The 26638-nt window shown below is 36.1% G+C and overlaps 2 protein-coding genes across 4 annotated transcripts in view; one reads left to right on the top strand and one right to left on the bottom strand.

Moving 5' to 3' along the window:
* LOC117403883 (E3 ubiquitin-protein ligase RNF180-like) overlaps positions 1–12100 on the top strand; it is a 28540-nt gene extending 16440 nt beyond the window's left edge. For all 3 annotated transcript variants that reach the window (XM_059011860.1, XM_059011782.1, XM_059011937.1), the window contains exons 5-7: positions 2758–2986; positions 5168–5293; positions 9937–12100. In XM_059011860.1, coding sequence (XP_058867843.1) covers positions 2758–2986; positions 5168–5293; positions 9937–10139 — 558 coding nt within the window. In that variant the 3' untranslated portion in view covers positions 10140–12100. The remainder of the gene's footprint in view (positions 1–2757; positions 2987–5167; positions 5294–9936) is intronic.
* Positions 12101–13497: 1397 nt separating this feature from the next.
* Positions 13498–26119, bottom strand: LOC117403882 (mannosylglucosyl-3-phosphoglycerate phosphatase-like). Its single transcript, XM_034923876.2, has 8 exons — positions 25880–26119; positions 24449–24600; positions 23386–23969; positions 20721–20868; positions 19829–19994; positions 17883–18030; positions 17061–17244; positions 13498–14890 (listed from the first exon to the last, which is right to left on the bottom strand). Exons 1-8 carry the CDS (start codon positions 26008–26010, stop codon positions 14712–14714), a joined length of 1692 nt encoding a protein of 563 aa, XP_034779767.2. The 5' UTR covers positions 26011–26119; the 3' UTR covers positions 13498–14711.
* Positions 26120–26638: the final 519 nt, after the last annotated feature.

Below are 26638 nucleotides of genomic sequence, written 5' to 3'. Positions count from 1 at the left end.
GCAATGCATGTTCTTACAGTGGCACGATCATGAGAGTGAGCAGCCTCTTAAAGAATCTTAGACTGTTTTTCTTTAATACCGCCCTGAAGTTTCCTAACAGTTTGAAACTTCTGGTTTCTTTTAGTTGTAGTCTGAGGTGACACTATACTGTAGTATTTAAATGTATCGTTTTGACAAGAAACAAAAAATGAGTGGGTGAGTTTTTGTTTTTTTTTAAATATATATATTCTTATAAGTCATGACTTCAAAAACAAAAATCTGCTTCAGTCATGCATTATACTGTACATATATATGAAGTTTTTATTCTGATAATGCCAAAACTAAATATTCTGTGTTGGTTTATTTGTAATTTAGGTTTAGATTTTTTTCTAGCTGTTTTCATGCAGGCTTTCTTCCACCAAATTCTGTCTGTCTTCAGTTATTGTTTATCTTTTTGCATTGTTTGGCGTACATCACTCTGGATGGATTACTTGCTGCTCAAACTGAATGACGAGACACAAAGTCACTTGGCTAGCATTCATTAATTCAATAACATGTCAAGATCTAACCAATCCAGCTCAACAACTGTCTACTGTACATTATAGAGGCTGTGTGGTCCAGTGGTTAAAGAAATGGGCTTGTAACCAGGAGGTCCCCAGTTCAAATCCCACCTCAGCCACTGACTCATTGTGTGACCCTGAGCAAGTCACTTAACCTCCTTGTGCTCCGTCTTTCGGGTGAGACGTAATTGTAAGTGACTGCAGCTGATGCATAGTTCACACATCCTAGTCTCTGTAAGTCGCCTTGGATAAAGGCATCTGCTAAATAAACAAATATCACCCAGCTGCCCTGGAGCATTCCTCTAAACCATACATTTCCTTTGCCAAATTAAATAAAGGTTGTTTTTTTTTCTTCTTTATAATAAACTCAATATGGGGTACTATAACCCTAATAACTGTTTAAATGAACTTGAGACATTGGTGCATTAACTTCTATCTGATGAGCTGGACTGTATATTAATGCTACAGGATCATAAGACTCCTTACTAGATTAATATATTTATATGTTTTTCTTTTTATGTTATGATCAGTTTGTATATTTGTATATGGAATTGTTTTGTATATTCACAAGATGTGTATACACAACTGGTTTTGTGTATTCACTGTTGCTCATTTGCTTTGATGGCAACCTTTAAAATGTCCTCCTGGTGAAGTCATTCCCAAGACACGTTTATGCTGTTGCATCATACAATGAAATTATCAGTACGATGGTGACTGGATGCCTGTTTGTTGTTAATTAGAAGGCTTTGGCAGTAATAGGCTTACAAAGTGACAAATTTAATGACAAATGTGCGCAAGTGAAATTTACCCAGTGTAGGCGATAGTGGAACAAAATCAAGCTGTGTGATAAAATGTGTGGCATTGAACTATTGCGTAATGAGTGACGTGACTGTTGAAAAATAACTTTAGTCATACAAGATGGATAATTAATAAATGTACCAGATAAACGTGGGATCTCTTAATGTTGGGGATCAGGATGACGATGTAGGTTACAATAGATTGTGAGCTACTAACTAATGGTATACTGTACATCCAGTGGCTAAATCTGCAGTCCCTGGCAGATCCTTTTGAATCCTAGTAACCACTTTATTTGAGCTTGGGCAAATGTGACATCATCTGAAGTAAAACTTTTGAAAAAGACACCTGCCAAAAACCAATAGACTAACCTTAATGTACACCACTTCTTGGGTGTAGGTAAAAAGTAAACATTCTGTTTGTTTTATTGTGATATGAACAATCCGATGACATCATTTTTAAATGTATGGCGAGTGTTTATGAAACTTGAGCATCATCTCATGTGTGACAAAGCAAGCACTTCTCTCCTATTATCAATTTCTGAGGTTCTTCCTCCACGCAGCCCTCGCTCCTGTGATCTTATTGTTGCTGCCTCCTATGAGCGACATATTGTTGCGTAACAAATAAAATAAGAAAAACTGTAAGGTTTATTAATCAAATTGAGGATTGCTATTTACTTGACTGCCTGTTGACTTTCCTGCGTCTTCTGGACATCATATTAGTCCAGCCATGTTGACCAATTAATCCGGGACATCAAAGCCATGACTCCTTTCATGCTGTGGAAGAGGAGGTGATCTGGTCTTTTGTATGGCGTGCTGCTTTAATCAGTATTTTTTTATTCTTGTGCTTTGATTCTTGTTCTCACCTGAAATGTTTCTGCAATCATTTTGGGACAATTGTAAACATTACATCGATACAAAAAATGTAAGTATACACAACAATACAGTATAGAGACTACTGGTTCTCAAAGCTTTAACTCATGTGTCATTAAAAAAATGTGTAATCGATGTCAATGCCATGCTTAAATACCTGGACACTTTGCAATTTCAGGCACACAAATTTCAGCGGCATTTTTGGAAAATAAAGGCCGCCTCTTTTAAATTTGTAAACTTCACAGTTTAATTTATTACTAATAATTACTTACAAAATCCATCAGCTTTAAACACACATTGAGCAGCTGGCAAGTCAAAATCATTTGCAGTCACATACTGACATTCATGTCATACTGCTGCTGCCAAGACCTTGGTCTTTTTTTCCCCCTCAAAAGACTTTTATGTACCATAGTTTTCAATTGCAGAATGTCTTTTCATTCATTTAGTTATGTTTGGCTTGAGTTGGCCTCTCATTTTGCAGCTCCTGGTATAATCTCAACAGTTGCCTCATCTACTAGCACACAGTGATGTTAAAGTATTGTGTCTTGTAGAGTTCTACTGGAAATCTAACAAGCAGTGACGATGAAGATGTCCGTGGCAGTGACAAGGATGGCCACATGTGTGCCGTTTGTCTTGATGTGTACTTCAGCCCCTACATGTGTTACCCCTGCCACCACATCTTCTGTGAGCCTTGCCTCCGTACTCTTGCCAAGGACAACCCCACCAATACACCATGCCCTCTCTGCCGGACCATCATTACAAGGGTCTTTTTCCAAACAGGTAAAATATTATTGGGGGAAAATTAATAAATCTGGTGTGATAGATACTGTGTATTTTCAAAAAGAGGAGGCGATAGTGGCGGTGCGCTTATAGATGCACAAAAGATGAACCCAGCTCTGTGCTTCAGGTTATTTCCCTGGGTCCTAGTGTTACTTTAAACTAATACACTGTTATAGTATTTCCGAGAAAGTTAAATAAAAGTAAATTATTTGTTCAATAAGGGGAATTCATACATATAGCCACTTTATCTACATTAGTATTATTTACTTTAATGTGACATTGCTTTAGGGCTAAATACATTTATGTTGTTTTTTTTATGTCAATTGGCTTGGTCTATTTAAAAGCTGTTCTCTCTTTGTGGCGTCTGACTTTCATCATTACTTCAGTCAACTGGTGAGTCTGTGACAGTCTGTGAGGATGGCAGTGTCTGTGTTGTAAGGGTTTTATCCCAGATAAATCCAAGTTCTGCGTCTTTCTTCAGGGTGCAAGGGTGTGTACGGGTTCGTAAATCTAGCCCAATAAGTATAAAGGTAATTTAAGCCTAATTATCTTTCACACTTTGAATGTTCAATTAACCCTTTTATTAGATTATTATCTATAGAATACTCAAATAATCTTGATTTATGTTACAATTAAGTGTCTTTCAACAAAGTACGAATTAAGTTAAAACCATTTCATAGGCTTGTTATGGAAACGGGAAAGGTAGAGAGTATACTAATAGCTCTTTTTTACTGTATATCCGAGTCGCGCCGGGGTGGTACTGAACCCTCACAGTGCAGTTAAGGGGAACCTGGGTTGTTTTTCCACTGCAGAGCTGAGCCAGGCTACTGACGTCACACGCAACGAAAGACTGTTAATTATTGTTATTAATCAATTTGGTTTGGTAAAAGATGCGCAAACAAATGGTGTTTAAAAATTAATAGACCAATGGTACAGCTGTATCTTGTATCGCTATATTTTGTAAATATATTTAGGAATTTCTTTAAAATCCACAAATTTTACTGATTTATATCGACTTAATAAAGTTTAATTAGTTCTGTTGAAGGGGGAAAAAAGGAGGTTTTAAAAATATCATTTGCCAAAGCCCGTTTTAAGGATAGTTGTTGTTTTTTGTTTGGGTGCTTAAAAAAGAAGCTGCACGAGAGCAGCGAGAGCCGTAGTTGTACGTATGGTACAGCTGGATTTTGTTTTACTGTATATTTTTTCTTTATAGTAGTATAATAAAGGTCAAGGATGAGAAATTTGGTAGAATTTTGTGTTTTTGAGTGTATGTTAAGTGTACCGTGCCCGCGGTTTATATCCATTTGCTTCAAATCGTCAGAAATGATGGCATACACTTTTTAATTTCTGATGCAGATCTTCCTGAACACTTCTATCTGCCCCCAGAGAAACTAGAGCCTGCACTTCCTCAGCGTCCCAAGGCTGTACTTTTCTCACATCACGCTCGGTGTCCACCATGTTGCTTGCTGTCCACCATGTTGCTTGCTGTCTTTCTGGAGTGTACTGACTGATGCAACGTAATGACAAAAATCCTTAACCCTGCCCCAGGCCCGGCTTGGCTCTGAGCCAGATTCAGGTGTCTCATGGTTTGATGGTTTGGTTCTCGCTCGGCTTGACAAATAGCCAGTGGAGAACCACCCGTACCGTACCAAACTCTCACGGGTCAGATGTGAGAGTGGAGAAGGGGTATAAGAGTTAATGTATTTCTGCATGAGAAATCAAACATGTATGAGAATGTGTGCCAACATAGAGGTAAGAAACTTGACTCTGTGGTTAAAATACGCAGAGTCTGAGCATCAAATATAGAGTACTCTACAATAGAGTATGTGTTATTGAAGGTTCTGATTCAAAATTTCAGAGATAATGAGTTTCATACTCAAGACTAGCAGCCATTAAACATGATTGACAGTGATTTGACTGGAAGTTTGAAGATTAGCTTCCTGAGCCTTTTTTTTCATTATTCTAGCTCAAGGTCAATAGAGGAAGGTAAATAATATCCTGTTAAAAGTTTCAGCTGGGAAAAAGGCAAGTAAGGGCAAGTAAAGTGACAGGAAAGTATTAAAACAAGTAAAACAACTTTAAAAAGTCATACTATATGGGCCTGTGCTGTTTAAGGTGTGTATCCATGTGTGTGTATGTATATTCCATTTCCAGAGTCCATAATTGTTTTATTTGTTACAGATCTAAACCATACCACAAAAACCTTCTTCCCAAACGAATATTTATCCAGAAAACAGAATTTCCAGAAAACTAGCTGTGCTAAGTGGCCTCTTCCAAGCTGTAGGAAAATGTTCAGAATTTTTGGAGGTAAGAAAAAAGTCTGTGTATGATATTCAGATTGTGTGTGTGTGTGTGGGGTGGAAGATAACTTGATCTGTCGAGGATGTGCTGTGATTTGTGCTCATACGCACATGGTACCCTCTGCCTAGTGGTAGATATGTCCTTAGTACTGGCACGACAACATCCCCACAATACTAACTTATCCCAAGAAGGATTAATGCACCACTCCAGCAGTTGTATACCTTCTAAGGGACCATCCACATAGAGCTTTATTACAGACACCATGTCCTCAGGATCTTTTCAGTGATAAAAAGGACAGAAATGTAAAACAATGGCACCCCCTGAAACATTTTACAGTTTGTCAGTGAAAACACCTGAACAATATAGTATGTTAAATGTTAGTATTTTGTTGCTTTCCGATAGTTTTTTTTTGTTTTTGTTTTTTTTTAGTCCAGATAGGACTAAAACTGTCATTATGTTGTGTCAAATGATCTTATTGGTACCCCAGCAATGTGTGATTCAAGCTGTCAATTTCCTCTGGTAAGAATCGACAGCCTACGTGTGTTTTTGTGTTTACAGCTAACAATGAGATGTAAAGACAAACCACACTGATTGTATTTCGATGTGCTTGCCTGTAATTCTTAAAGGGGAATTCTGATACTTCTATTTAAGCAAAGATCTTGAAAACACCAATGATGCTGTGTATATATATATATATATATATATATATATATATATATATATATATATATATATATATACAGTACTGTGCAAAAGTTTTAGGCAGGTGTGAAAAAATGCTGTAAAGTAAGAATGCTTTCAAAAATAGACATGTTAATAGATTATATTTATCATTTAACTAAATGCAAAGTGAGTGAACAGAAGAAAAATCTAAATCAAATCCATATTTGGTGTGACCACCCTTTGCCTTCAAAACAGCATCAATTCTTCTAGGTACACTTGCACTAAGTCAGGGATTTTGTAGGCATATAGTCAGGTGTAAGATTAAACAATTATACCAAACAGGTGCTAATGATCATCAATTCAATATGTAGGTTGAAACACAATCATTAACTGAAACAGAAACAGCTGTGTAGGAGGAATAAAACTGGGTGAGGAACAGCCAAACTCAGCTAACAAGGTGAGGTTGCTGAAGACAGTTTACTGTCAAAAGTCATACACCATGGCAAGACTGAGCACAGCAACAAGACACAAGGTAGTTATACTGCATCAGCAAGGTCTCTCCCAGGCAGAAATTTCAAGGCAGACAGGGGTTTCCAGATGTGCTGTCCAAGCCCTTTTGAAGAAGCACAAAGAAACGGGCAACGTTGAGGACCGTAGACGCAGTGGTCGGCCAAGGAAACTTACTGCAGCAGATGAAAGACACATCATGCTTACTTCCCTTCGCAATCGGAAGATGTCCAGCAGTGCCATCAGCTCAGAATTGGCAGAAAACAGTGGGACCCTGGTATACCCATCTACTGTCCAGAGAAGTCTGGTCAGAAGTGGCCTTCATGGAAGACTTGCGGCCAAAAAGCCATACCTCTGACGTGGAAACAAGGCCAAGCGACTCAACTATGCACGAAAACACAGGAACTGGGGTACAGAAAAATGGCAGCAGGTGCTCTGGACTGATGAAAGAACAAGGAGTCCTGGAAGTGATGGTATGGCACCCACACAGCCCTGATCTCAACATCATTGAGTCTGTCTGGGATTACATGAAGAGAGAGAAGCAACTGAGGCTGCCTAAATCCACAGAAGAACTGTGGTTAGTTCTCCAAGATGTTTGGGCCAACCTACCTGCCGAGTTCCTTCAAAAACTGTGTGCAAGTGTACCTAGAAGAATTGATGCTGTTTTGAAGGCAAAGGATGGTCACACCAAATATTGATTTGATGTAGATTGTTCTTCTGTTCACTCACTTTGCATTTTGTTAATTGATAAATATAAACTATTAACATGTCTATTTTTGAAAGCATTCTTACTTTACAGCATTTTTTCACACCTGCCTAAAACTTTTGCACAGTACTGTATATATACATAAAATAAAATAAAATAAAATAAAATAAAGGTTGAGTTTGGATACCACTTGTTGAACTTGTGTTAATGTTTTCACATTTGAACCCTTATCTTGCCAGACGTTTTAACCAGTAAACCTCATTTAGATATTATAAGGAATGGAATCTAGATCTCTGGAGACTGGAGATTGATTGATTATTTTTAGTCTTTGTTTCCCTTAATGGCTCATCAAATGTAGTGAAATCTGAAGCTGTGTCAACATTTGCCTCTTAAAGTGCAATGGTATTAGGACTGCTGCAGTTACTTAGAAAGCTTTATACCTTGAATGTACTCTGATTACATTATATAGTCTAATTTGAATTTCATTTTCAAGGAATCAACTTTCATTTGAGAGGAGATGAAACCCAAATTTATAAAAACAAAACAAAAAAAAATCTATTAGGCTTCCGTATAAAGGCTTAAACATGATTAGGCGAGTGTGCTGCTACCAATTCCCTGAGGCCACGAATTAGACGCAGCAGGCAGCTACTATGCAGCCTGTATGCAGTGACAGTGCTGCGGGTTTGTTACACAGGGACGCTTCCAGGCTGCAATGCAGCAGCTGTATGCTTCCTCTGTTTTGCAGCAAGTAAACTTCCCCATGTAACAAGGCCTTTGGGGTTGAAACATTATTATTATTATTATTATTATTATTATTATTATTATTATTATTATAGAATGATTTAGCATTTACAGCTGTGTTTAGATTGCAGACACTTGGGTTTGCATTCATCAATAACTTCAGTGTGCAATGTGCATTACTGTAAAACTGCCTGCATTCCAAATATATAGAAAACAGCATGGAAGATTAAATTAGGAAGATGAAGTCCATTGGTTTATATTAGTTTTGGAACATTACAGATGTCTTTTTTTTTCTTTCACAAAGATAATCCACATTGCACCCTGGAGTTTAAAAGCTTGCATTAATAGGGATCTTGGTAAAACTCATTGAAATGCAACATGTGACCTGGAGAGTCAGCAAGCCTGCATGTAAACATACTGTATGTGAAATATATGTGCCATTATTACATACTAATATGAAAAATTGCACTTGTCTTTTTGAAAAAATAGTTGCTCCTGCAGTCAGTGCAAACAAAATCCAACCCTTATACTAACCATATGATATGTACGGTTCTGTCTGAAAAAGAAAGTTCTATAAAAATCAAGTTAAAAAAAATAGGCATCATAAAAAAAACAATCTTCTTTCAAGTTTTCAAGTAGGATAAATGTGTGATGCGTGAGTGTCAGTGCACAGATATTGCACCCAATTATTTCTGCTCCTGAGCTACAAAGGAATAAAAGCTTATGAGATCAAAGCCTCTGCTAAAATGAACCTGTGCAAGCCCCTCTTTAAAGAATAGACAGTCTGAATATTTCCACTTAACCCTGATTAATGCACATGGCCTTGTACAGTGGATGTATTCATATATGCAAAAAAGTTGCCCTGTACATTGAAGATAAATTAAGCATTTTAAATTGCAAGATGCAAGATATACAGTATGTTTGTAACATTGCTGTAAATCCAAAATTTCTATTGCTATTTACATGTACTGTATTTTTAAACATGCTGATTTAAAAAAAGCCTTCACTAAACCCGTAGTACTTTGCCAAATAATTTGAATTGCTTTTAAAAGTAATAACCAGATCCAAACAGTATTAAAGATATTGGAGCTGTTTAAAAGTTTTGCTGAAAAAGTAGGTTTCATATTCTTTCTAAACTAAGTGTCAATTTCACATGCATTTACTCATCAGTTCCTATTATGGAGCACTCATTTTATAAAGTTATCTAATAAAAATGCTGTACCCATCGGTATGACTGCCAGATGGGTGAGTGAGTTATAAATCAGTGTTCCTTGAAATTGGAAGCCTGTTCACTTATGACAGAATAATACATTGAGTCGTGTCTCTGCAATACAAAAAATGTGAATTAAATCATTTAGCACTGTAAGGATAACTTGTACACTTCCTGACAAATAATTACTAGATGTTCTTAATCGTTCTTCAACATGGAAAATACTGTAGTACAATAAAAAATACTGTGTAATGCAAGGGGTCACCGAATGTCATCTTGCAGGAAGGATCTACTGACATTACTTCAAACTGTGGCTGGAATGTGCTTTATTATTCCCTTTGCAAGACACTCTCAGTTTTTCCAGTGAAAAATAGTTGCTAACTCTTTGCAGCCACAGCTGTGTGATTTACATCCTGTGTACAACCAGATATGCGTCTTATGTTGCCATTGCATCACTGTTTCGGCACTGATATAAGAAAACTTGGCTTCTGACAGCCTTTTGTTTCATGTTATGTTATGTTACACTGCAGGATGATGTCATGCAGAGTGGAGCTGCTTATATTCTCAAGGTGCCTGTTTTGAGAGCCACAAAAGAAAAGTTATTTCAGGGTCAAACTGACAGGCTGTTATTGTCTTCAAGAGCTGCATCTTACTTCTGTGGAAGAATTTTTATGATGATACATTTTCAAAAACATATTTGCCAGTAATAGGAACACAACTCAAGGTAAATCAGGTCATGGGGAACAGATATGTTTTCTGTGAACAGCAGCCAACTGCAGTCAGAGCTTTTTTGCTTTCAAAGTTGTTTTTTGTTCCCTGTAGGTTTTAGGAGGCATGCAGACCGAATCACACAAAGACAGTTCCCACATGGGGGTTACAGATTGGACTCTATGGACTTTGAAGATGACTCTCGGGGCTGGCGATTTGACATGGACATGGTGATCATCTACATTTACTCTGTCAACTGGGTGATTGGATTTATCATTTTCTGCTTTCTTTGTTACTTTTTCTTCCCTTCTTTTTAGTGCAATAATTCAAAGCCACTCTCTCACCCAACATTAACTCTCTAAATAACTTTTATTTTTTAATAGGCAATAATAACACAATACAGTTTTGTTGTCTGATTAGTTTTTAGATTATGTAAAATGCAGACACGTTTTTTTTTATTTATTTATTTATTTTAATTAATGTGGAGAAATTCCCACTTGATTCTTGAGGGTCATACTTGTAGTTTTCTAAATGAAATAGTGTACATGCCAATACATATCAAGTGTTCCTTCAGGGGTTGTATTGTAAAGCATTATGGTTAGAATGAAAGCTACATTGTGGAACTTTACCTTTAAAAAAAATAAATACATAAAAAAGAATCCCATGGCTTCTAGTTTCTTGACAGGAGATTAGAGTAGATTGTTTACAGTAAAGGGACAGATTATAGTTTCTGAGAAATGTGCTTGTATGTAGTTAGTACATGAATTCAACATTACCATTTACACATCTTACAGATATTGTATTTCTAATGTGCTTGAAGTGTGTCTGTTGTATGATGTCTGCACATTTCTTAAATTTCCCAAATGTATTCTTACCTTACATTGGAACAGTAAAATATGAAACCCCCCCAGTGTGGAACTACAACGACTGCAGTCAAATTGAGTAGCTGCAGTACTAGTGCGTTGTTTATATTAGCTTGGAGCACTGCAGATACCAAAAAATAATTATTATTTAATGAAGATAATACTTTAATAAATACACTGTGTAGTATTGACAGCAGTTTATTACTTGTGTAATGTGTTGGGGCAAGGTTATTTAGTGCCAGCGTTTTGGCAGCAATCAATCGATGCGTACTCATTTTCGTTACAAAAAAGGCAGTTTGTAGAAGCAGTAATAGTCCCCCATAGAAGGAAATTATCTCGGGACTGTCCTGTCAATTGTAAAAGCTCAGATACAATTTCATGCACTTAATAATGTAAAATTCATTAGAATCTGTAGAAAAGAGTGTGCACATTAGCTTGCTGAAATGATAAGTAAGCAGTGGCAACTCCAGAGAAATATAATGGCTGTACAGTACACTATGCATAGGGTTTGGAAGTTGATCAAATAGGCTGTAATATATTAACAAATAAACTCAGTCTTCTGTGACTGAGTTTCACAAGGTCAGAGCATATTCCCAGGATGTCCTTGTGTACAAAATGTTTAATTAAAAGGTATACATGATGTAAATACATCTTTATATCTCTTTTGCCCAATAGTACTGTTCATCCCATTTGCATCGGTGGTCTTTTAAATTAATAAAATTAATAATAAATATTTAACAATGCATAGTACACAAAAAAGTGACTGATTATGCAGGTATAATGTATTTAGGTTTCAGGTAGTTCTTTGATGATTTGCCTTATAGAAAGCAGCTTCTTTGTGTTAATGTAATAACTACCTAACCCTTATAAACGTTTACAAACAGTAAATTACCATGCTAACTTGGAAGTTTTCCATGCTTTTCCCATGGTTATACAATCACTTCACCATAGTTTGTCGTGTTTTAAATGACCTCTCTGTGCTTTACAGTGCTTGCCTATGCTTGACATTGCTTTCACTATCCTTTATTACTCTTTGCTGTGCTTTTACTAAGGTGAACTTTTATAAGTAAGTCCACGTCATGTGGTTTTTAATTTCTCCAGAAATTCCTAATTATATGTTAATATAATGCAATTAACAGGTGCTTTTTATAAAAATAAATAAATAAATAAATAAATAAAAAACTGGTTACATTACAAGGTTACATTTATTTTATTTAATACTGTGTCATTTTTCAGTATTAGAATGTGTCATATCCACAAGAAGTTGTGTTGGTTGTAGCCAGTAGATATATAGTTTCATCACTAACTCCAATGTATATTATCTGCTGTATTCAGGCTTAAAGATTGCTAATTTGTTCTAATAAATGTGTTCTTCATTATGAGCTACAAATAAAGGTTTGCTGTATTTGAACTAATACTGGTGGTTATCATGTCTTTCCTCACTACAGTACATTTCTGAAATCTCCAGTATTGTTTTTGGGAAGCAGCTGGTTGGTTACTAACAGGAAAGGCAGCTCTGAAGGGATGGGGGACAATTAAACTGCAAATCTATCAGAAAGCAAGGCCTGCTGGCAGATTTATTTACCCTAGTGTACTTCCAGATATCATGTTTTAAAATGGAAATACATGTTTGCTAAAACGCAGCTTCCTTTAAAAACTACACAGTTAAGACCTAGACAGTGAATGGATGTGCATATAGAATTATTTTGTTAGTTACAACCACTTTTAAAAAACAAATCTGAACAAACTGCCATGACAGCTTTGACACACTACACGACGTTGGGAAGTCTCCTGAGGTATCAGGAACCATTTATCTTCCAAAGTTGTGGCTTCTTTACTCTGGGAAATCCCCCATACTTAAATGGGAGTCACACCTTGATGTCTTGATTCAGTAGAGTCTGTTGCATCAGCACTGCATCACTTCTTTACTGTTGGGAACTGTGACTACCAAGGTGACAGTGGCCACATCCGTTGATCCAGAGGGGTCAGGGACTTGTTTAATGAGCACAACGGAGAGACAAGCACAAACAATTTTTTTGGAAGACTGTTCACAGCTATAACAATAGAGTATGCTTAATTGCATACCCCATGGGTCTTGCCAGAAGATTGTGTGTAACTGAGGTTCAAAATTAAAGAAATACTGTACAAATGTGGACTTAACAAGTATTGAGAAATCTACCTCTGAATAGCCTTTTCATATTCAATTCTGCTGTTTTTTTTTTTTTTGTTTTTTTTTTACCAGATCTAAGGAAAGTCATTTTCTGAATTCAGTTGTTTAGGTTTAAACGTACGTTATTTCCCATACATTATGCTTGTTATATAAAAGAGTAATTCATGCACATTCGTGGAGTGCTGTGGATGAGGATGCCTGTATTTGGCTCGCTCATTTGTGGAATGACTGCGGTACACCATGACCGTTCATGGTGTATCCTCTCCATTTATCTGCATGCTGTGCCCCTGCATAACATTCTTACCTAGTGCCAGTTTGTTAAAAACAAATCAGGAAGCACTTTGATAAATAACAAGACAAGGGCATCACACACTGTAATGTATTTCACAATGATGCTAGGATACGGTACAGTACACATGCTAATGTCACAAAAAAATTCATAATGTTATAATTAAAGCAAAATATAAATGTATGAATATATATGAATATATACTATTTTCAAATAAGTGTTGGCACATACAGTCACAGACAAAAGTATTTATGCCGTTTTAAAAAAATGAGAAAAACCACAAAGTGATTTCTATAATTTCTAATTGTTCTTTTAAAAGGTATTAATTAGAGATTCAGCTTTATAATGAAACAGCAAATTATTACATAACATGCATAAAATGAAAAATAACATGCAAAAACTAATTTCATACTTTGACGAAAATATTTGGGCACCCTTACATTTGTATTTTGAAACCAGTTCCTGGCATCTTTCCGGAGATATTTTTGCCCATTCTTCAACACATACAGTTTATCAATAATAGCCCACACCGTGATTTTTGGTAAACCGAGTCTTTCTACTATTTTTCTGGTAGTTTCTCCTTTTTCGTTCAGTTGTATCACTGCCATTTTGAGATCGTTGCTGTACTCTTTAGTTGTAACCATTTTTGTTGCTTTTTTAATCACAAATTTCCAATTTATTTTTCAGCACTTGATGATTATGTATTTATTTATTCTATAATTATCATCAGGTGTTGGTTTTTAATCATGATTATTGTCAATAATTAGCAATGAATGGGTTTAATACAAAATAAGTTGATGGCCCAAATACTTTTGTCAAAGTATGAAATTAGTTTTTGCATCTTATTTTTCATTTTATGCATGTTATGTAATACTTTATTGTTTTATTATAAAGCTGAATCTCTACTTTAATTTATATCTTTCAATAGAACAATTCGAAATTATAGAAATCACTTTCTTTGAGTTTTTTCTCATTTTTTTAACTGCCCAAATACTTTTGTCTGCAATTGTAAATTTACATACATATATATTTTTAAAGGGTACTCCATGAATATCTGTTTCTGTTTTTATCCACCTTGTAGACTTGACATATGAAGGTATGCAACTGGTAAAATAAAAATGAAATGTTACTACAAAAATGCTAATAGTGCAGATGATTGGTAAATATTAACCAATACTAATGCATGGACCCCTTTTTCTTCTGTAAAAGCCAGGCTTTTATCATTATCACTTAGAGTTAAAGCTAATAAAAAAATCCACAAACCATACCTATCCTTTAATCACATGTATGTAGATAATTGTAGTGCTGTTTTGAAAAAAGCTTTTTAGCCCTTTAAACTTTCCACCTTGTTCTGAGATAAACAGGACAGCAAGGTAATCATATTGCACAAGTGAAAGATTATAAATCATTCAAAATTATTTTAATAGTTTTAATACCTGTTTTAAAATACTCTACACTGTACGGTATGTACAGTATATATAAAACAAATTATAGATTTCCATAGGCAACCAGTTGTTCTTTTCTGTACAACATTTCTAAAATGAAAAAATGACCAATAGTCTCACACTCAGTCAGAAATAGGTTTATCATTAACACTGTTGAATCCTGCAGGAAATGCATTTTCTTCCCTTGCAGCACGGAGTTCTCTAAGGTGTCTTTCCTGTTCTTGGGAAATGTGATATATCCTGCCTTCCACACCTGGTACAACTGCAATTTGTGTCTTTTCATGTGTGTTTTCTTCAAAGGCTGAAGAATAAAATGGTAATAAGGTTATATTCTGAAATATTAATGCACTATGATCAACATCGTAGCAGCATAATTGTTAAACATTTTAATCTCTGAAACATATTTACAAATAATATGAACATGTACAGTACTATTTATATATGAAAACTATTTAACTATAGCTGTGAACGATCTGCTGAAAAGCTCTGACTCAGGCTTTCCATCAGCATTAATTCTTCTAAATCTAAGTGCTGCCTATGATACTGTAAACCATTCCATCCCACTGAATCGTCTTGAAAGCACAGTAGGACTGTCTGACCATGTCCTATCTTGGTTCAAATCTTATCTTTCTGATAGGTTTCAGGTGTTATTTGCTACTTGCCTTACAGACATCAAGCATTGGATGTCACAGAATTTTCTAATGTTGAATTCACATAAAACAGAGGTTATGCTAGTGGGTTCACAGAACCAACTAAAAGAAAATGTGGGATTACATGAGCTCAACCTTTGCAGTCTCTCATCAAAACTTAAACTAGAAATTAAGAGTTTGGGGGTCATCTTTGATCCTGATCTATCATTTGAGACTCAATATTAGGGAAGTTACTAAAGTATCTTTTTACCATTTGAGAAATATAGGCACACTTAGAACAATTATTTCCATATCTGATGCCAAGAAACTAATGCATGCCTTTGTTTCATCTAGAATTGATTGTTGTAATGCACTTTTTTCTGGTGTCCCAAAATGTGTGGTACCCTGCTTGCAGCATGTTCAGAATACTGCCACTAGAATTCTGACTAAAACCAAGAAAAGTGAAGATATTACCCATTTTGGCCTCTTTACACTGGCTGTCTGTGCAGTACAGAATTGATTTTAAGATTTTGCTGTTACTTTACAAGGCCCTGAATGGATTAGCACCTAGTTATTTGCAGTTACTGACCCTGTATCTTCCAAACCACACTCTGAGATCACAGGATGCGGGGCTGCTGGTTAGTCCTAGGGTCAACAAAAGCAGCACGGGAGGTAGGGCTTTTTCTTGTAGAGCTCCTAAATTATGGAATCCACTGCCTTCGTTTGTCAAGGAAGCTGTGACCGTTACACTTTTCAAGTCAAGACTAAAAACGCACACTTTTATAAAATGGCTTTCTTATCATAGTGGGTTTTAATGTAACTTAAAATTGCTGCTTTTGTATTATGTCTATACTGTTATTTCAATATGTTATTTAAATAGTCTGACTATGGCAGTTGTATGTGTAACATGCCATACAAATGTATTGTGGTTTGTTATTTTTTTCTGCTATGTAATGTACAGTGCTTTGCGATACTTTTGTATAAAAGGCGCTATATAAATGCAATAAATAAATAAATAAATAAATAAATAAATAAATATTTGTAATGTTTACCTGTTTTTCAACCCAATATCAAACTAACCCCTAAACCCTCTGTAGCCCAAAGGCTAATGTAACGCTTCCTGTGGGCCCCAGCCAAGATCGTGCACTTTGTGTGAGTGGGATTCAAACCACGCTCAATGACTCACCTTGTACTCCAAACAACTCGGCTTCAGAGCCACTGGGGACTCCACAGGTATTTCATGCATGTATTATATATTGCAAAAAAAGACATTAGAAACGTAATTGGGAACTATTTATTTGGGAAAGTCATTTTAAATTCATACAGCTCTATATCACTTGTTCTTAAAAAATGTTTCTGACACATTTATGTATTTCTCATCAGGTCGAGTGTATCATTATATATATATATATATATATATATATATATATATATATATATATATATATATATATATATATTCAGAAATGCAGAGTCCCTACATCTCAATCGAAGGACAGATCTAAATCTAAACTGTATGCTTCAGGTGTTGCAGTAGGATAAAAAAAATAGGATGGAAACAGAAATATTTCATTAAAAATCAGAACTGTGAGCTGAAAATTAAAGTGGTTTAAGCCAACAAAATACTTTTGTCATCCAATTCCATTACTCTCTCCTCTCTCTCTCTCTCTCTCTCTCTCTCTCTCTCTCTCTCTCTCTCTCTCTCTCTCTCTCTCTCTCTCTCTCTCTCTCTCTCTCATATATATATATTGGAATTTATTCCAAAATGCTAAATGCTATTAAAATACAGATTTCTTACTTTCTTACATTTTGCTGAATATTAGTCAATAAAATGGAGCTTACCAGTGAATGATGCACTGTTTGAAACTTTAATCAAACCCATTCGATGACCAGATTTGCATACTTTGAGCCCCTGAATGATTTTCACTGACTCAAAGTGGTTTATAAGGATAGTGGGCAGAGTTTGAGCTGTCTCAACATCAAATATCCTGGGGCAATTCAAAAACATTTCATATCCATCCTTGCCCTAAAGGGGAAAAATATACATTGAGAAAAAGAGCATTCTCTGAGTAGTTTGTTAGAAGAAAAGTGCCAAAGCTGTTCTAGTCCTTAATAAAAACAAATTTAAAAAATGCAAAAAAAAATTTTTGCCCAGCTGCTTTTTCTCTTCAAATGTAACAAAACACAGGCGTTCTTTCAAATTTATAAATTAGCAGTGTGACACAGCAGAGGCTCAGTCTGGGCCAAGATGGCTGCCTTTGCACAGCAACATAGTTTAATTGGTTTGTTTAATTGTTTTAATTAATTCATGAGAAAAGTTTGGAATGTAGCAAGGTGAGAATGTAATTATTGATTATTGATTACCCTTGGACGCACCCTACACAAAGACAAAGGAAAGGTTTGTTTGGAGAGATGGTTCAGTGAAGGCGCGTGCCCAGTCTGAACAGTGGGAGAGGAACAGAAAGAGTAGGAGAGAAGACTGGGAGCAGCAGGCTGTGCTCCGTGTATGTGCCGAGATAGCTGTAGTTTGGGTGTTTTTTTTTTTTTTATTTCCACCTACAGTTCCGAGCTGGGTCACTAAGGGGGGCTCTATCCCACCCTGACACCATATGCGGTATAGCCACCAAGTCAAGGCTGGTCTGCGGTATTGAGAAAATCCCTTACCTTTGCTAAGTATTCCTTTATTGCAAGTAAGTATGTTTTGTTTTTCTCAAGGTATTGACCTTGGACCTTTACTGAATCTGCAGAAACTCGGTGCCCTGATTTTGCTCTGGGATCAAATCCAAATTGTATCCCAGCAACTTGGGGAAATCTGACAAAAAAAAAAAAAATCTGACAATAAACATAAAACAGTCTTAATTTTAATACAACATACAGTAAATTAACTGCTATTCAGCAATAAATCAGATCCTTCAGACATACCACAAAAGTGTATCCTTACTAGACATACCATAAGAAAATTATTCTGTTCATTTTAAGTCTCTAGAGGGTCTATTCATAAAGGCTTAACGCCTGTCGAAATAAAAAAACAGGAGTACGTGATCGGATTTCGTCCATAGCCACCTGTTTAATGGCAGTTGCTATTCATAAGAGATAATTCAGATGCGTTGTTAAGCCCCAATGATTTTCCTCTATGAAGGCATGTTTTAAACAAATTGAGATAAAGCTTAACGATTACCTCATTAGCATAAAGTTTTCATCGGTCCTGAGCATCAACCTGCTATTCATAAAAGCGAACGACAGCAAAATGCTGTCGACAACTTGGAGTTATTGAACACTGGGGTGCGGTGGAGTATAAACTAATGACAGCATCAAAATGACATTGTCAAAAAAGTTATCTGACCGTATTTAACAAATCCCCCCACCCAATAAATTAAAAAAAATTTAAAAAAAAAAAAAAACACACAAAAGCTTTTTTTTTTATTAAACGGTGTTCGTAAAAAAGTTGATGACCCTGTGATTAACACTGCCTATTTTTCTTTTTTTAAAGTAATGCTGTATCTGTATTAAGCTGAAATAATTGAAATAATTGATTTACAAGTGTTTTTCATTTAATTGTGCATGTCCTGCAAAGCAAAGGAACATTAACAATTATTATTATTGTAACTTAAATACCCTGAACATGATCGCATCCTCCAGTATATAAATCACCTATCATACAGGCACACTGTTAATAACACGATGGGTGCTGCTGTCAGTAGATTCCATTTGTTTATGTTTCCAACAGCTAACGTCACAACTGAGCGAATGTTTATAGAGCTGATGATGTCATCAAAAGGAGACGGATTTCAGTCATGAACGAATATATACCCATTCATTAAATTGCTTAGCGACAGTCACCGGTCTGCAAAGATCACTTTATGAATATCAATATGGACGACTTTTGTTAGTTTTAAACAAAATTCAACATTCTGCAAATGTGATCCTGACAAATGGAAAATAAAGGTGACAGAAGAAGACTGAAATGCCTGGAGTTGATATGTGAAACTTTTAGCCAGAATAAGCTATTTGTGATTTGGCCTCATGAGCTTCATAATGGAAATATCCTTAGAGGTTTTATTTTACATTCCTAGGTCAAAATAAATTAGGTTATTCCTAGAATGGCTCCAGATCATTGCTGTTTCAGCAACCACATTAAAAAATGGAAACTATTTTGATATTATATTAAAAGAATGGTACCAGAGATCGTCCAGGAAAAACTTCTTTAACTGTTAAATGTCAAAACTCCATGTAGAGCTCCAAATGGATATGCCCACAAGCCATATTTGCAAAGCTATATTTTTGATCAGTACACTGATGAAGGCACTAGCTGAAACATTTGGTGACTCGTAATTGTAAATAATTTACAACTGATTAAGGGATTAGCCGAAATGTTTGTCTACCTGATTTATTTAATAACATATATGCTGCCAGAATAACCCACAGCTCTTCTTTTGTTTGCATCAACCACTTATTTCTAGAGGCAATCAAGATAGATGGTTAATGCAATCTAGGGTGATTCACAAATGCTGTAAAATGCAATAAAATAATACTATTTTATTCAAGTGGGGTTACAGATTGATCACATAAAACCCTACAATTTCTTATGAACTTCATCTAAAAAAAACTACCTTCCGTCCAGGTGTGGGTAGCTGCTAACTCCATTTTCAAGGGCCTCCAATAGCTGCTGTCCTGTTGCCTGTACTACTAAAACTGGATCCGGAATGGGCAAAATCTGCATGAGATCACGCATTGCTAAAGGGCCTGCTGGATGTATGCGATCTGAGCGCAGGGTACCTGAAATGGTTTTTAGAAGTTATTGTATTTCATAATCTTGAAATCTGAGCTATCAAGTAATCTCATTGCCACCCTGGTTGCTAATGGAAGCCCCACAATCATTCTGGCATGAATAATTCACTTGCAGCATTACCTCTAAAATTGATGGTAAGACCTCAAAGCCTAGAAGAGGACCTTTGAATTACTGCATTTTTAAAAGAAACACACATGTAGTATTATCAGGTTATATTAAACAAATAAAATGTGTATGTATAAAACATTTGTGGATACAAAGTACTTGAGCTTTCTATAATATCATTTCACTTTACTTCAGATGGTAAAGTACTATCATGAATATAACAAAATTCTTACTAGAGTATCTACACATAGGGTGAAATACTATATCCCTTTTTATTTTAAACAGCACTTACAAGAACATTGATGTGCCTTTGTTGTTTATTGTTATTGAGGCAGAACACATTATTCCTGAGTGTTTCAGAAGCATGTCATGCAAATAGGCTCTCCAAGACGATTTTGTTCTCCTTTTTAAGTGTGAGTATTTACACTTCAAAAACAAACACAAATAGTCCTATTCTTTCAGTGTGTTAATAAGGTCAGCTGAATGCACTGCATTACACGCCTCTACTAAGATCATAGCAGACTGCACTTGCTATGCCTGCTAGTTTCTTACAAATTCAAACACTGAGCAAAAGCCTCACAAGTATGGCACATATTAAACATGCATACCTGAATTCAGTAACGCTACATCAGCGTGTGTAGCTTCCAACATTGCATTAGCAATCAGGTTTCCCAGATTGCTCTCGGATTTCCGAACTGTAGAAAAGCATCCATCTAAGTCCTTTTCTGTTTGGATGAGCACTTCTTCCAGCAAATACTAAGAAAAATACATTAAAGTGAGTTAGCTCCATTGGGCGATTATTTTTCTTAGTTTACTCGATAATTAGTCCTGCGTATAATGTTGAGAAAAAAAATGTTGTTGATAATATTTTGTTGTTATTTCTTTTTGAGGGTTAATGTTATGTAACGCTCAAGTAATTCTGTTATATTAGACTTTTAAGACCATATTTTCAAAGCATTTATTCCAGTCTTTAGTTAATGCCTATATTATCCAAGTCAATTTTATGAAATGGAAAACAAACAACTTGAAAATGATAATACTTTGGACTTGATCAAACTATACCCTGCCAGGATAAACCACAGCTGCATTTTTTAAGAGAAATTTACAGTACCAGAGAATTCACATCAACCACCACTTAATTTTAAATCCCCAGATAACCACAGACAGGTGGTTGATGGAATGTCTAGTGAATCTTCTTTAAAAAAACCCAGCTGTGATCCCAGTAGGACAGGTTGATCCAATCAATCCTGTAGTTAAATGGTGCTAGCTTTTTTTCAAAGAAATGTAATTAAACTGGGGGAAAATAACTGATTTTGCAGTTAGCTGCTTAGAAAAAGAGTGGAATCTTCTGAAAATATACATACTGATGGCACATATTAATTGCTTTGCTTATTACTGTCACAGTACCTGCAGTAATTATAAAATCCTGAACCATAATATAGACTCAGACCACAATAATCTATTTTATGATACTGGTTTCTGTTTGAAATGTATCCAATTGCAGAATTCATTAAGTTTGCAAATGACTTAATGCAAAAGCATAATGAAGATAAACCCTTTACATTCATTACAGGTTTTCATAGGCTATTGCTAGCTCTTTTGTGGTGTTGTAGTGGATAGGACACACTTTACTCCACAGGATGTTTGAATTGAGGTATTCTTTTCAGATGGGGAGAATCCTGCATGTCCTTTGTGTTCATCACCGGCTACCCAGAAGCATTCTTACAGGATGCAAGGTGGCTCTGAGCCAAGGTCGCTTCACTTGGCATCATGACCATGTGCTGCTATGCTTGGCATTAGCACTGGGAGAAAGGCTAAGAAGATCAACAGCTCACCGCTAATATCAGCAATAGCTGCACCCAGAGAATAACATTCCACCATCCAAGATAGCAACCAACAGGAAAGGTCATTAGAACTAAGATTTGTCTGGGACAATTGGGGGCTGCTAGAGATTGGAGAATGCAGGCAGATGTTGGCCTGCACTGAAAAGGAATGGATGGCTAAGGAAAGTAAACTGGCCTGGGTTGGTTTGGGGGATGGAGGAGAGTGGTGCTGGGATGCCAGCATCACTGTCGAGTTTTCCGAAGTGTGTGGGCTAGTCGACGAAACACAGGAGGTGGGAGGTGCCCACCCGATAACCTCTGCAAAGTGCCCTACCTGGCCCATTCCAGACGGTTGCCATGCTGGCTGTTGGGAGGTCGCACTTTGGTTGATCTCTGGAACCAGCATCGCCGGCGTAGCGCGTGCTGATGAGCCGGGGCGGCCGCAAATAGGCTGACCCTTGGAACCAGCATTACATTTCACCCATCAATGCTGAGCCAACTGAAAATCCATGAAAAGCACTAGCGGCTCATATCTTACTTCAGTGTGTGCAGATGTTGCAGTGAAGCTATGTTTTGGTTGGTCCCCACCACTACTATCTCATTTTATCTTGGCAAAAGCCAGGTCAATATTAACATGAACTAAAAAACAGCTACTCTCATGTAATCAAAATCAATTACAACCTCCTAATGCTGGTTCACAGAGTGATATAATGGCAAGTTTCAAGGGGGTTGGAGGCTTGAGTCCCCATAAAAGTAAACTACTGTAGAGGAATTGCTTCTATTATTTTAAAGTAAAATTGAAAATGAATGTGGGCCCGGAAGCTTTAAGTGCTAAAGAAATGAAGGTCTAGTTCCTTACCAAAAGAAAAACTTTGAATTGCCATTAAGCCTTCAGAAATAAATATCTAGATGAATGGATAATTCTTAGATGTATAGTAATGTACAGAACAACAGGACTTAAGCACTCCATCACCAAGCTTGATTATAACAGTCATGAAAATGTGTACTTTGGAGTAAACCTTTTTGAATGAGGAAGCATGAAAGAAATTTAATTATATTAATTAATTTCCAAAAAGCAAATGAGATCTTCTGAAAGATCAGTGAGATTAGATTTGTCTAAATTGACTACATTTAAAGCAACTCCAGTTTTAGGGGTAGGGTTGTGTAATGTAGGGTTATACAAATTTGAAAAAAAAAAAGATTCCTAATTTAAAATTTGTAGCCTGGAAGTCTCATGCAATGCTTCCAAGAGATCAAATCTCCATTAAAAAGGACTATTCAGTTATCTTTTTGATTTTAACAGTTTCATGTTCTAATTTCTCTTGCAACCCCCAAAATAAAATTAGTGAATGTATTTAAATGATTAAGTATTCAGCACAAAATACCAAATTATGTAATTTGTTAAAAGTGTATTCAGTTTAGACCAAGCATTTAAAAAAGCCATACATACCTGCAAGTTAGCTGTGAACTCTGTGACTATTTTTTTTACTGATGGGTCTTCTTCAAAGGTTTTTTCAATGATTACTTTCTGTGTTCCATATTTATACGTCATATCGTGGTTTCTTACAACATCAATTTTTGTCAGGTACCTGAAATCTGATCCACTTTTAACAATCAGGGTTCCATTCACCACAACAACCCTATAATCATGGTCATGGCCTCCAAGTATTAGGTCCACCGCTTTTGTTTCTGAAGCAAGCCTCATATCATTACACCATTTCATGTGTGTCATAGCAATTACCAACTCTGCTCCGTTTTCTCTCAATTCTTTGGACAGCTGGTTAGCCGTTACAACATAGTCCACGTAGTCAATGTTTGATTTGTCAACTGTTCCCAAAGTATCAAGCCATTCTTCTTCTACCAAGCCCATGAGACCTATTTTAACACTGTTCCATTCCAATATACTGCTCACCGCTCCACGTCCTAGTGGCTGAGAAGTGAATTTGTCATATACATTGCTGAGAAACCATGGGAAATTCATTTGAGGAGCCAGTTCTTCCAGAATATCCACTCCAAAATCAAACTCATGATTACCTAAAAATGGGAACATCATTATTTAAACATAAAAGACACAGGCAGACTTAATAAATATATTGGTCTGGGAGGACTTGCACTTACTTGGTTTGGCTCTTATTTGTCAAAATGTCAGCAAATTGTGTCATTTTGTGTATTTGAATCCTCCATTAACACTGTCTGGTCAGGATTTCCACAAGGGGGCTGTTCTTGGACCTCTACTTTTTAACTTGTATATGCTTCCACGAGGAGATGATACACAGGTTTACTCTGACTCTAGGTTATCTGCTTGCTTGGATGATATTATGGCTTGGATGTCCAAAAATGTTGTACATTTGAATTCAACTAAAACTCAACCAATCTTATTACAACTGCATTAGCTTCCAATTGGTTTTTATATCACTTTTTAAATTCTAGCCGCCAGTTGCGATCAACAAATTCAGGACTGCTGGTTTCACCAGCATCGAGGTATGTTACATTGGAGTCAATGTAATACTTACCATATACCGCGCAATGTACTCCCAGCTCATTGAAGACGGCCAACATATGCTTGCCTTTCGTAACTGTGCTCAGGAGTGAAGGATTTAAACAATCTCCACTAAAAACAACCAGGGGGTTTAATGGAGAGAATTGTTTTAAAGCTGTAGCAAATCTGTAAGAAATAAATGAAAACTGTCTCAATAGACCACAGTATTTTACATTAAATATGACAACTTATGAACATATTTGCATGTTAAATCATCTGCCTTCCTAAATAAACTGTGCCTATGCCAACCCCTCACTCCTGAAAGGCACATGACTTGAAATACGTCCAGTTTTCTCTGTCAAAGCCTTATGATAATGTGGATTATGGGTGGGTTGCCTGAGATTCTTTTTATTTCGTTTTTTTTATATATACACGAATGGACATGTTCATTTAAATCCCATGGTTGATTAGTTATGTTGGGCAGAACTCAAAATACAGTGTTCGTTCAAACACAGGAATTAGGCTTGGTTCATTTTAGCATTCTCTAGACAAGAGAATGCTAAGATGGACCAAATATCATGGGCAAACCCTGGCTTCCTACAAAAACCCTAACCACAGAGTCCAACTGGTCTGTTTAGACCAGTTCTGAGATCACTTTCCACCTTGGGATTTCATGTCTAAACTTGTAAAATAATCTTAGCTCATTAAAACCAACCTCTGTTGGCCTTACGTCCTAATTACAGTATTATAGAAAGTATTGCCCAACCCCTGTATGTAAATATGTGCACTATATTTTTTATACAAATATCTTAAATTAATTTAAAAAATAATAATAATAATAATAAAAGCTTCTTATTTTTACACATACCTGCAAGTTATTGAACATTGTGGTAATTAACAGACTTTGTACACGCAGAAACAGTGGAATAACACAGGAATAATTTTGGACTGCAGTTAGGTACTTGACAATAAGTTTAAGAGAACCCCAGCCTCTCAAGCAGTAGTATGAAGAAACTGAACAAGAAAGGCACTGCATAAAAGCTCTGTTTGAACTGTGAAGAGTTGCAGCATAAACAACTCTGCTAGGAAGCAAAGATATGATAAAAAAAAGAGTCCTGAATACTGTTAATTAACCCACCAGTATTCCCTTTAGACATTAGGAACATAATACATTTCAGTTGACCCCAAGGATTTTCAGCAAATGTTCATGTTCTTTAAAACATGAAAATAAATGTTGGCACAATATTTTAAAATTACAGTGTTCTTGTTTTAACTTAATGTTTCTCTTTAATGTATCTAAGTAAATGTATTTAATTACTGGTTAGAAGCCTGTGGTACTCTTGGCATTATTCAATTTGCAGTTATACCTCCTGCATCGACTAGGACCTGGTTTAGAATATAATGTCCAGTCATTTTATCGTAAACATCCTATGAAATGCAGAATACAGAATCATTTTTACTGTACCTTGTTGCGCCACCTACTGGATCTTCTGCTCTTGGCTCGATCTCATAAACATCATTAAAATGGAGAATGGTTAAAAGTACACCAGGAGAATCGTAGCACTGAGGCATTTCACTTTGAGAAGATTCGGCCATATTTAGTTACATTTAAATATAACATCAGTAACTTACAACACCCAATCATAGTACAACATCGTGTGAAATACGTTGCAATAAAAGTGGTTTCCTTGGAGATTTAAGAATGTATGTTACACACGTGCACCTCTCCAGTTAACGTTGAGCATAATAAAGTTCAGACGGATCCATGTTGCATTTTCCGCAGGTCTAAACCGTGTGTGTTTGTTGGGACAGTCTCACTCGATGTAGTAACTAACTAGCATACAGTGTAACGCAATGGTAGATTGAAAACAAGGAGGAATGCTTTTTATGATGTTGTTCCAGGCATCCCATCCCCTTTTTTTGGAAAGGACATACTGAGTCCCTAACTGCATATTTAGTACTCCGCTTTACTTGTACCTCGTGCAAAGAGTGCATACATGTACTGGAATATCAGAACCGAGGCAGCTGGGTAACAGATATGGGTCAAAAGGCAGCTCAGCTATTTACAATGTTAATCTGATGATAGCGCGGGTAGCTGAGTTGAGGCAAAGCAACACCTATGTGATTATGTATACTGCAAATTGCTAGTTATTAGACATTCTCTATCATAAACGCTAGGAAATAACAATTTACGTAGTATTGGCATTTAACTTATTTTATGGTA

This window comes from Acipenser ruthenus, chromosome 1 (assembly GCF_902713425.1).
Source record: "Acipenser ruthenus chromosome 1, fAciRut3.2 maternal haplotype, whole genome shotgun sequence".
Lineage (NCBI taxonomy): Eukaryota > Metazoa > Chordata > Actinopteri > Acipenseriformes > Acipenseridae > Acipenser > Acipenser ruthenus.
This window is presented reverse-complemented; position numbering and strand designations above follow the sequence as displayed.

What these genes read in the sequence shown, in the direction of transcription:
- LOC117403882 (XM_034923876.2), bottom strand. Translation starts at nt 26,010, where the DNA reads ATGGCCGAATCTTCTCAAAGTGAAATGCCTCAGTGCTACGATTCTCCT. An exon ending in AGTACATTGCGCGGTATATG is followed by an intron (nt 23,970 to 24,448) that starts GTAAGTATTACA and finishes TCCCATTTTTAG; the next exon opens with GTAATCATGAGTTTGATTTT. An exon ending in TAAAGGAATACTTAGCAAAG is followed by an intron (nt 17,245 to 17,882) that starts GTAAGGGATTTT and finishes TTTCCCCTTTAG; the next exon opens with GGCAAGGATGGATATGAAAT.